General features: G+C 51.0%; 1 protein-coding gene across 1 annotated transcript; it reads right to left on the bottom strand.

The window, feature by feature from the left end:
* Nucleotides 1-7488: 7488 nt before the first annotated feature.
* Nucleotides 7489-10595, bottom strand: GPR135 (G protein-coupled receptor 135). The gene is made up of 2 exons (XM_017831733.1): nt 10512-10595; nt 7489-10395 (listed from the first exon to the last, which is right to left on the bottom strand). Exons 1-2 carry the CDS (start codon nt 10593-10595, stop codon nt 8962-8964), a joined length of 1518 nt encoding a protein of 505 aa, XP_017687222.1. The 3' UTR covers nt 7489-8961.
* Nucleotides 10596-11424: the final 829 nt, after the last annotated feature.

The following is an 11424-nucleotide window of genomic DNA, read 5'->3' as shown; positions in this document are numbered from 1 at the left end:
GGTGGCACCAAACCTGCTGAGCCAGCCTCAGCTGTGCTTCACTCCAGCCCAGTGGCTTTCCCTGTTGCCCAAGGCTGGGGTGACTGGGAGTCCTGCAGGAGTGAGGAGTGTCAGGTGTCATCTCCCGCACTCAACCTGTTATCCTTGGCATCACACCCCAGCTTGGAAAAGATGAGTCAAGAGATTGAGGCAATGGCCTGATGCAGACACAGCACTGCATGCAAAGCTCAGCTCAGCAAGTTGGACAGGCATGGCTCCCAATCCCACTGGGAGCACTGCCACTTTGTGCCACCGGCAAGGAGTTGCAGGGTGCTGGGACAGCAGGAGCTGGCTGGATTTCATGTCCAAAAATACTTATTTACTCCTGAGAAAGGGGACAGTGGACCAAATGTATCTGTCAGACTTCAATATCCCTTCTGGAGCACAAGTCTGATGAGGAGCATCTGAGGGAGCTGGAGGGGCTCAGCCTGGAGCAAAGGGGGCTCAAGGGGGGACCTTCTGACTCTCTGCAACTCCCTGAAAGGAGGTTGTAGCTAAGTGGGGGCCGGGCTCTGCTTCCAGGGAACAAGAGACAGGACAGGAGGAAGTGACTTCAAGTTGCACCAGAGGAGGTTTTAGGATATTAGGAAATATTTCTTCATGGTAAGAGCGGTCAAGCCCTGGCACAGGCTGCCCAGGGAAGTGGTGGAGTCATCAACCCTGGAGGTATTTAAAAGACACATGAATGTGGCACTTGGGCTTGGCAGTGCTGGGCTAACAGTTGGACTCAATGATCTTAGATATCTTTTCCAACCTAAATGATTCCGTGATTCTAAACAATTCTATGATTCTATGATTCTCAAACCCTATAAAAGCTGATTATTTCTGTACCAACCTGTGCTGTGGGTGAACATGCCCTTCAAACTTTGCTTCTGTGGGGGGACAGGAGAGGCCAAGCTGACACAAAGGCAATGGATGCAGGAAGGAGGTGATGAGCCCCATCTCCATCCTGTCTTGTGCAGCAAATCCTGCCAGATATCTCTCCTGTGATCTTTCTCCCTGGCATTGCTTGTGGTTCTCCAATAGATGCATGTAGAAAGGAGAGTTCTCTGTTTGAATCAGAAATGCTCCGAACTGAAACCCCTGAGCATTTCATATTATTTTTAGCCTTTAAACCAGGCTTGATGAGAGTGTGCAGGTGAGCCAGGGAGAAATCCTGTACTGCTGGGCCCCAGCAGAGCCTCAGCAAAGGCAGCACCACCATCTGCTGGCACGTTCCAATTTCACCATTTTAGAGCTGTCAAGTGCAAAATCAATTCTGCTTCTTGTATTCCTCTGTGATCTCTACTGTGGTCTGAAAAGTTCTCCAGATAAATGCGAAATTTTCTTTATAAGTTTCCCCCAGCATGGTTGAAGAGGGCTAATTTTAATTCTGTCCCTCGTAGTTCAAGTCAAATAGCCAAAGGTCAAAGCATGTGGCTTCTCTGTGACTTCTGACAATGCCTGACCTTCAGGCTGGTGCACTATGTGTGCACGTGCAGGCAACACAAATGCATGTTTGTGTAAGACAAACTAACTCAAAACAGTTTCATGGGTCATTTGAACTTACTTCCGTGGCTTTTGAAATTATCAGAGTGCCCCACTCCACTAGAGTGCCCCCCCCAGGGCTTGTGCCAATGCCAGGGTCTGTGTTGGGAGCCTGTTTTGTGCAGGCTCCCCTTGCTAAAACCCAGCTTTGCACTCTGTTGTCACCTTGCATGAACTTGAAATTAAGATGGAGTTTCCCAGTTCCCAGGACAAATCTCTAAAGGTAAGTCATTGAATTGCCATTTTTCCATTACTTTCTTGCCCATATTCTGGCATTTGAGCTCTCAGTTCAGACGTGGCTGTGCAGGGGTAGGACACACACACTGTGTATTTGGCCAACAGCAAGTACAGCTGCCTTAAACCAGGACTATCCTGGGCACAGCAAGTCTGGAGGACATAGCTTTGTTCCTGCTGCCTAACCCACCCCTTCCAGGACACTGCTCTAAGAAGGGCTGGGACTGTGCCCATGACTTTACCTGGGCTTTGGGTGCTGAGGACTACTGGGAGCTTTTCCACCTACTTGAATTTTTGCCTGTGTACCTTCACACAGCTTTACTTTGCCAAGCTCTGTGCAGAGCATCCCCCGGGTTCAAGGAAAGGTGAAGAAGTCCCAGTTTTGTGCTTCTCCCAGCTCCCAATCTCTGCCTAAAACCCATTTTTACTGTGAAATCAGTAAGAAGCACTCAGGCAAGACCTAGTTTCTATGGCAAATCTTTCCAATTTAATAGCAGGAGGCGATCACCATTTGAGTTATATTTTCTGGAAAGAATCCACAATTCAGATGCTGTATTCAGAACTTGACATGACCTCAGGGATGGTATATTACCAAATGTTCTGTAAAATGCACCAGACTGAGCACAGAAGCCACAGGCACAGGTCAGGGAGAAGCACAAGTGCTGCACAGCACATTAGATTTCACTGGAAAAAAATAAGTGACCTGGTTACTCAGAGCATTTTTTATCCCTGATGCTGAGATTAATTCAGAGTGTGTTGCTAAATCAGGTAAGCAAATTACATTTACATGGTCGCAGGGAATTGCTGGGAGAGCAAGATGAGTTTAAAGAGAGATTTATCTTGGTGCTTTGGTCCACATCTATGACCCTGAGGGATTTTAATTTGTAGGACCCATCCAGGGGGTTTGGTTCCTCACCAGATGCAGCACCAGCATCCTCCCAGCTTCCCTGCACTGTGGTGGGGTGGGCTAGCCTGGTGCTGGCCACCAGCTTCCCCTGGGAGCCAGCCTAGCGTCCATGTGCAGCCCCAACCTGGGGAAAATTTTCACCTGCAGCTCTGAGAGTGCACATCTCAGTGAATCCCTCTGGTCAAGCCCCAGGTGTAAGCAAAGTGTTTCACCCTGTGCATCAGAACTGCTGACAGAAGTTGGTGGAGATAGTCCTGCCACCTTCAGTCAGACTTGCTCTGCCCCCTGGGAGAAAGAGAGATGTTCCTCCAGATGTGGAAGCCCGATCAGCACTGAGTATTTCCATTCCTGAACTACCAGGAACTGAGGAATATAATCTTCCCAAGTGACCTTCCCAAAGTCACCCCTGCTGCAGCTTTCTGCTTCTCCTCATGGTGGCAAGGAGAAGAGGGTGTCCCCATGTCTGAAGGGAAAGCAGACATCTGGAGCAAACTGAGGTTTGCAAACACCTTTAACTCTTCCGTGCACACAAAAATAACCCCCCCACCAAGGAAAGGTGCAATCCTCTGTTCTGAGCAAAGCTTTAAAAAAAAAATGAAATCTTTGTTCTGTTTGTGAATCCCTTTAGATGTTCCCCTTGTTTATTAGCTTCTGATCTGACTATGCAAGAGATAGGACTAAAAATAGTTTATAAAGGGAGGACTAATATGTGCATAAAATTAAGGATCCCAAGTATCATATATATATTCTCCAATCAGTTTTGTGGGCTTCTGGAAGTGCTTGGCTTTGCAGAGGAACCTGGAGGATCTCAGTGCCAGCAAGACAAGAAATAACACAAATAACAAGTGGTTCCTCTCAGAGTGCATGTGCTTCCTCTAGTCAATCATGGCTGTATCCTGCTCATCTTCCATGATCACCCCAGAAGCCTGTGGGCACACCGATGTGCTGTGTCACCCAGCACAAACAGCCCCAGCAAGGCTTCAGGGCTTGATTCCCTGACAGAGAAGTGCTGGAGGGTGTCACCACCTGCCCTCCTTCTGGCACAGCTGCCTGGAGAGGAGGAGGTCTTTGCGAGTGAATCCCGTGCTGGATCTGACCCTCAGCACACATCCTGCTGTGTGGGAATTCCTTTTGCTGTTGAGGCCCCCTTGTCAAATCTCCTCTGGCTCTGGTCACAGCCTCCTGGGGTCTTCTTGGCTGAGATCATCCATCACTCCCCAGCTAGACTAACGCAGGCCTTGGTGTTGGGCCCTGGGGTTCCTGCTGCTTTCACTTTGATTTCCTCAGTGACTCATCCATTTCACGCCACTGAGGGGGATTTACAGTCTGCCTCTCCACGTCATTTTTCGTCCTGCTTCTTGCAGTGGTGATTTCCTAGGAAAAAATATCCAGAGACGCAGAGCTGTTCCCTAAGCAGTTCAGCTGGGGTGATTGTAGATGCTTCGAGACCCAGGCAGTGTGCTGCCAGTAGCATGGTGTGAGAAACCACTGCTCCTCTGCAAATTGGGAACAGCAAGAGGGCTGGCCATGGTATGCATAGAGCCTTGTCCTCCCACATCCAGCCAGCATAGCACAGCTGAGCATGGGGTCACCTAAGCCTAGATCCCATTGCGGGTTACTCCTCCTGCAGGATTTGGGACTATTTTATTCTTCTGGTGCTTAGTTACTACCTTGTGGCTCTGTAACTCTTTGCAGAGTTACAGCTACTGAGCGGATCTAAATGTGGACCCACTATTTATTGTTAACAGTCAGAGTCACTATATAAAAACACAAAAGCAGCTGGAGTGAAGAGGCAGCTCTTCTGCTGAACTAAGCACCCTGTCAACATCAGGACTGATCTCACCAGGCCTCCAACTGCAGGTTTTGCAGCTCTGGGGCACGTGCAGCACAGCCGTTAATTAGCCAGCGTTGCACAAAATCAAACTTTTCTGATGTGCATTCCAAATTATTTATTTCAGACTCTACAACAAACCTTGCAAAGAGCTGCACGTGTGGAATCTGTCCTTCAAACTCAGTTTTGGAGAGTGCCCTTAGGGCTTTCACTGCATCAGCTGCAACCTTTGCTCTGAATGCTTGTATTTGGGATGCAGCAGTCCTGAAGGCAGAGTGGCTGATCTCATTTAACAGAAAGAGGTTTTTCTTAGAATCATTAGTGGAAAAGCTGTGCTTAGGTCTCTGCTGGCATCTACTGGATACACAAACCAACACCAAGTGCTGAAAGGGAAGCAGCAATTGGGGATCTTACACCCAAGCTATCCCGGTTCTGCTGATTGATGACAGGTATTACAGCCCATCAGACTGACACTTATAAATACTGCTAATTGGGCTGCTAATTGTTCACAGTTCATAAATTATGCACACAGCATTTGTTTTGAACAGAGACTTCATCCAGAGACTAGGAAAGGAGTGGAAAATAATTACTTAGATGAATCTAATGATTAAATCAGAAGGAAAACTACCACTTGCCTGCAGTTGGAGCAGTACCTTCTAAAATGCTTGTCATTCATCAAGACCATATTTTTCTTCTAAAATATAATGCATTAGTTAAATCAGTGGCATGTGTATCACTGTCAAATAATAGGGCACTCTTAAACTGATGGTCAGTATGCTGGAAAGTCAACAAGGGACTAAGAGCCCAAGGACTCATTTTTAATTTGTCTTTGACTAATGTTGTCACTGTTATTCAGGGTTGAACTGGTCTTCAAATCATGTTAACTGCTATGTCTCTTATGCCAAACATCCTGCACTGACAAACTCACATGAATTTTGAACTAAAAAAGTGTCCCAATATCCTTGTGGAAATGAGATTGCAATGCACCTTGTCCAGGCTCATCTCAAGGGAGAGAAAAGGAAAGAGCCATGGCTGGAGGGTTGGAGCCTCAGAGCTAGCTTTACAGTGTCTAAAACCTCAGTGTCTTGCTGTCTTCTGAATTCTTCAGCCCAAAGAAAGGGGCTCTCTAAGCAGGGTGACACCAACATGGGCATGTGAGAGATGTGGAGGTGATGTCCCACAGTGGCTCGGCCAGGAGCCACGCCCTGCAATATTTTCTCACCTGGGAACAAGCAGCTGTGACCACGGGCAGAGTTTTCAGAGCTAAACAGTGAATTAATCCTCTGGTTTCTTTCTCACGGAGCTATTTTTAGGTACAGGGACAGACTGACACGCTGGTTTGTGTGCTAGCATGGCAAAGGCCTCCTTGCCCACTCTGTAGCACTGCCTGAGAGGCAGAAACCTTCAGCACAGCTGGGACACAGCAGCATTTAAAGTACCATTTTGGCAGGCAACCTGCAGCCTTTGGTGTGGTTTGTGTCTCTCTCTGCTGGTTGTGATTTATTTAAGACCCCTCACCCTTTGGTTGGGTTTTTTAAAACATTTAAAACTTTTAAAAATGTGGCTGTAGAGACCCGTGTACCTCACTAGTTCAACAGCAGTTGAGGGAGCTGATGGGATTCAGCCTGGGAAGAAGGAGGCTCAGTGGGGACCTTCTCACTCCCTACAACTCCCCGACAGGAGGGTGGAGCCAGGTGGGCATCGGTCTCTTCTCCCAGGTAATAAGTGACAGGATAAGAGGAAAATGCCTCAAATTGCACCAGAAGAGGTTTAAACTGTTTACTATGGAAAAATTCTTCATGGAAAGAAGAATTTCAAGCACTGGAACAGGCTGCTGGGGGAAGTGGTGGAGTCGCCATCCCTGGAGGGATTTAAAAGAAGTGGCACTTGGGGACCTGGGTTAGTGGTGGACTTGGCAGCACTGCGGTAATAGTTGGACTCAATGGCCTAAGAGGTCTTTTTCAACTAAAATGATCCTATGATTCTAAGATTATGAGAAGTACGGGCCAGGCACAGCTTTAAAACACAAGCTGGTTCTCTGACTGGAGCAGGTCCATGTCAAAAAGCATCTAGTCAAGAATACAGCCTGATTTAGCGTTTCACAGAAATGTGCTAATCTGTGACGGCTCAAAGCTCACAGCCTGCTGTCCTCATTCAACTCTTCACATACAAGACTAACATATGGGCACTGACAAATGCTTGTTAAAAACGTTTTAAAATATTACTTCCAGCTTCACTACCACCTTTTAGCTGTGATAGTTCCACTCCTGGGGCAGCTCCTCTGATACTTTGTGGTCGACCTCAGTCCTGACATCCCCAATCCTGCCCCTGCCAGAAGGAAAGGCCACAGAGATGTTTACCCGGCCTGTGGTGCACTGGTCAGGGCATCAAATCAGTAGAAAACTAAACCAGCATGAAAAAGAGGGAGTCAATGGTTGTTTAGTGTCTGAGCTAGTTAGCAAGAGTCATTTGGCGTGGTGGAGACAGAAGGGACAAGAAAGGTGGCCAGAGCCAAGCACTGAGGGAAGCCCCTTTCCAGGGGCTTTTAGCCACATGGTCTCTATGGCAAATTATCCCACACCAATCTCCTTGTTACCCCCTGCAACTACCTAGGTAGGAGTTAAATCTAACCTCGCCATTCACAACCACCTTTTTCCATTTACACTAGCCATGTGGAAGGAAGGGCAGGTATGCCAGAAATTCCTGTCCCACCCTTCCAACAAGCCACCAGTGTTCACTTGCTGTCAAACAGCTCCTGTGAAAAGCCGTGGCTCTTCTGCACAGCTTCTCTCTGAAACAGCAAGAAAACACTGCTCAACTTGCAAAATCCAGTAGCTGCAGGGCAAAGTAGCAGTGCTGAGTAGTCAAAGGTCAAATCTTTTCCTAGTGGACTTCAGGAGCATCACAGAAGAAAGTTACAGTAATGCTTAGACCATGGAAACCAGCTGCACTAAAATTTCACAAACAACTATGTCTCTCTACTATCATTCATCTGGTAATTTTTCAGAGGAGTTCCCTTCTCAAGGCTGGCCTGAGAATCATGACAGGCTGAGACATTTTCATGTCCTGCATAAAAGACAATTTATTTCTTGTCTCACAAAATAATGACAGTGTGTTTACTTGCGTCACAAACAGTTGAAAAATCCGGTAAAACTGAAACATTGTATTTTTAAAGCCTGTACACGGAAAAACACTGCCCACCTCTCACACTTAACTGTGGCAAAAACAAAGGAAGGCCCAATCTTAGTTTCTGATTCAAAATACTAGTTTAAGGCTTTAGGCCTTCGAACAAAAAGATTACACTGATAAATTAATACAAATTCATGCCATACACTTCTATTGTGTTATTTTCCTTCCTTTTCAACACCAAACAGAGGTGGTTTTTATATATTATACTCCAATGGATTGCTGCCATCAATACAATAATACCTGTTCTCTGCATATACAGATTTTTCACATGCTGAAGAGCACACAGGGAGCACATGGTATTGCTTTACCTCTCCTTTCAGATACCTCTCCCACACAGCTTCTCTAAACACAGTTAAACGCTTAGAGACAAGAGACACTTCAGGTGAGTTCAAAAAGAAAACACACACCTTTGAGCACAAACTCAGTGACACCACAGTCTGTGGTCACACATTTTTCCTCAGTCTGTCTGAGGAACTCATGTTTCTCATATTCACAGTATTTAAAAAAAATACCTGCAAAAAAACCAGAAAAGGCCACTGAAATTCTGACAACTGAGGTTTCATCTTCCTTTCCCTCCCTCCCAGTATCATACATCTTCCCTTTCAAAATTACTGGTTTTTTACGCTTCAGAGTTTAAATTTTAAAAAAAATAACCTTAATAGATCCCTTTTTTAGCCTGTCTTACAGTCTTACATGACTTTATAACTATTGGCACTTCCACATATAATGGGTTAAAGCAACATTATCCTGCCATGATGCATTTTTCACAGTGTGATATTTTCAGAGTGCCTTCCAGCTGCCAGTGCTCAGCTTTCAACAGCTTTTTTGGCACTTAACAAACAGCTCACACAGTCAGTCAGTCAGTTTGGGCTGCAGTGGTGTGTTGGCCTCTGAGCTTCACTGTGGCACTTTCTGCAGGACTGGAGCAAACACTGTTTTGTTCTTGCAGTCAAACTCTTGTGTTGGCTGGGCTCGGAGGCTGTCACCAGTGCATGAGGCCTGCTGAAAGGAAAAGGCTTCCTTTCCCTGTGGAGCTCTCGCTGCTCGCAGTCTGGGCCACCAAACCAGAGCTCACACAATGGAGAAGAAACCACACTATGGCTCGTGCGCAGTCCCATCTCTCCAGTTTCCTGGTAGTCTGGCTGCAAAGGGCTCCAAGCACTGGGACTCTCCCCGCCTTTCCTCAAGGAGACAGCCCCGGGACCTAATGCCTCCATCCCGGACCTCTGTCCTTTCAGAGGCTGGTGTCGATGGTGCCTGCTTTGGTCTTCAAGGTGGCTTCAGAAATGGTGTCCGGCTGCCCATCCCGACAGAAGAGCACAGCAGGAGTCTTGCAGGCCCACATGGCCACCTCTCCCCCGCTCGCCGGGCTAGAGGAGGACAGGGCGCTGCCGGGGGGGCCGCTGTGCCGATTGATGTAGCGTTCCCGGACACGGTCAGCCCGGCTGCGGGGCTCCGGCTGGTGGCCCGGGACCGACAGGTAGGCGACCATGTTGTTGCGAGTCCTGTAGCCCCCCTCCCGGCTGCGCCGCAGCAGCACGGAGATGTTGGGGTTGCGGGCGGCGTAGATGAGGGGGTTGATGGCACCGTTGGCCCAGGCCATCCCGCTGGCCACGGCGTCCATGGTGGGAGAGAAGGGCAGGTGGCCGGCGGCGGCGGCGAGCCCCAGGATGCAGTAGGGTCCCCAGCAGCAGATGATGGAGACGATCATGATGAGGACGGTGGTGGCCGTGCGCATCTCCCCGTAGGCGCGCAGCAGGTGCCCGTAGGTGGTGAGGGGCCGCACGCGGCTCTCGGCCAGGCGCACCGCCCGGCAGATGTTGAAGTGGCAGAAGCACATGACGGCAAAGGGCAGGAGGTAGCAGAGCACGATGAGGGCCGCGCCGTAGGGCGGCCCCAGCCGCGAGGAGCCCCAGGGCAGCACGTAGACGCAGCGGTAGGCGCCGGGACGGGCTTCGCGATGCCCCTCGCCCGCCAGCCCGTACCAGGGCCCGGCCAGCGCCAGGGCGCACAGCCAGACGGCCGCCAGCAGCTGGGCAGCGCGGCGGCGGCCCATCTTGTGCCGGGGCTGGCGCACGATGGCACAGTAGCGGTCGAAGGAGAGCAGGGCCATGGTGAGCGTGGCGGCGATGCCCAGCCCGGCGTGCAGGGCGGCGCTGGCCAGGCACAGGCGCTGCCCGAAGAGCCAAGCGCCGGGCGGGCGGCTGAGCAGGCTGAGGAAGGCCAGGGGCAGGCAGAGCAGGGCGCCCAGCAGCTCCGACAGAGACAGCGACAGCACGAAGGCGTTGGTGACCGTGCGGAGCTGCCGGTGCCGGGCGATCACCAGCAGCACCGCCCCGTTGCCCAGCGCCGACAGGGCGAAGATGAGCAGCAGCGCGGCCGCCTGCGAGGCCAGCGCCGCCGCCGACCACCCGGCCAGCCCCGCCGCCGCCGCAGCCCCGCCGCTCTCGTTGCCGCCGCCGCTGCCCCGGGAGAGGTTTCCCGGCTCCATGCGCACCTCATGCCCCGGCCCCGCCGCGGCTGCAGAGGCGCTGCCGCCCGCCCGCCGCTCCCGGCCCCGCCGGCCGCTGACGTCGCTCGGCCGCCGTTGCCCGGGGAACCCGCCCGGCCCGGCCGGGCCCCCACAGCCGGGCACGGGGGCCGAGGGATGCCGGGCATCACGGCTGGGCTGCGGACGGGGATCCCCCCTCACCCCAAACCAGCGTCATCGCCATCCCAGAGTCCGGGATGGGACCCCCACAGACGCTGTCAGCTCCTCTCCCCTCCTGGCTGCTCTCCCCGTACAGCCCCGCAGCCCATCACGAAGGACCAGCTACCTCCAGACACTTTGGCAGAGGCCAGGACCACCTCACCCCACACTGGCGTCATTCCCATCCCAGAGTCGGGGATGGGTCCCCATAGACCCTTTTCTACTCCCAGATCCTGTCACCCCCCCCTCCGCTCACATCCCTCTCCCCTCACATCCATCTTCCCTCACATCCCTCTCCCCTCCTGTCCCCTCTCCATCATGAAGGACCAGCTACCCCCAGACACTGGCAGAGGCCGGGACCACCCCCCTTCATAGAATCATAGAATCAGCTAGGTTGGAAGGGACCTCCGAGATCAAATCCAACCCTTGATCCACTACCACTGCAGTTGCTAGACCATGGCACTAAGTGCCACATCCAATCTCATCTTAAAAACCTCCAGGGACGGAGAATCCACTACCTCCCTGGGCAGCCCATTCCAATGTCTGATTACCCTCTCTGTAAAGAAATTCTTTCTAATATCTAACCTAAACCTCCCCTGGCACAGCTTAAGACCATGCCCTCTTGTGTTGCTGATAGTTGCCTGGGAAAAGAGACCAACCCCCACCTGGCTACAACCTCCTTTCAGGTAGTTGTAGAGAGTGATGAGGGCTCCCCTTCCCACTCTCCAGGCTGGGGGTTGAGACGTCACCAGCTGTAGGGTTGAGGAATCCAGTCAGGGACCCCCACATGGGCACAGGACCCTGTGCCCCCTCTTTCAGCCATGCTGGAGCTGCCTGCCTCTACCTGAAAAGTTTCCTAGGGATGGGGGTAGTGAATAGCTAATGAAGGCTGCACCCCAATTAATGGCTGAAGAGCTTCAAAACGTCCTGTGCTGGGCTTCGTGACTTGCTGTCCCAGCTCTTTCCTGTGAGGAAGGCTGGGGGGCTGATCACAAGGGAGAAGCCCAG

The sequence above is a fragment of the Lepidothrix coronata genome, unplaced genomic scaffold (assembly GCF_001604755.1).
Source record: "Lepidothrix coronata isolate B3197 unplaced genomic scaffold, Lepidothrix_coronata-1.0 Scaffold196, whole genome shotgun sequence".
Classification (NCBI taxonomy): Eukaryota; Metazoa; Chordata; class Aves; order Passeriformes; family Pipridae; genus Lepidothrix; species Lepidothrix coronata.
The sequence above is the reverse complement of the archived record's forward strand: the minus strand, read 5'-3'. Positions and strand labels throughout refer to the sequence as shown.

Bases quoted from the DNA above. Each gene is read 5' to 3' on its own strand.
- GPR135 (XM_017831733.1), bottom strand. From the start codon at position 10,595: ATGACGCCAGTGTGGGGTGAGGTGGTCCTGGCCTCTGCCAAAGTGTCT. The intron at 10,396-10,511 runs GTACGGGGAGAG...CCCCGTCCGCAG, and splicing joins TCGTGATGGGCTGCGGGGCT to CCCAGCCGTGATGCCCGGCA.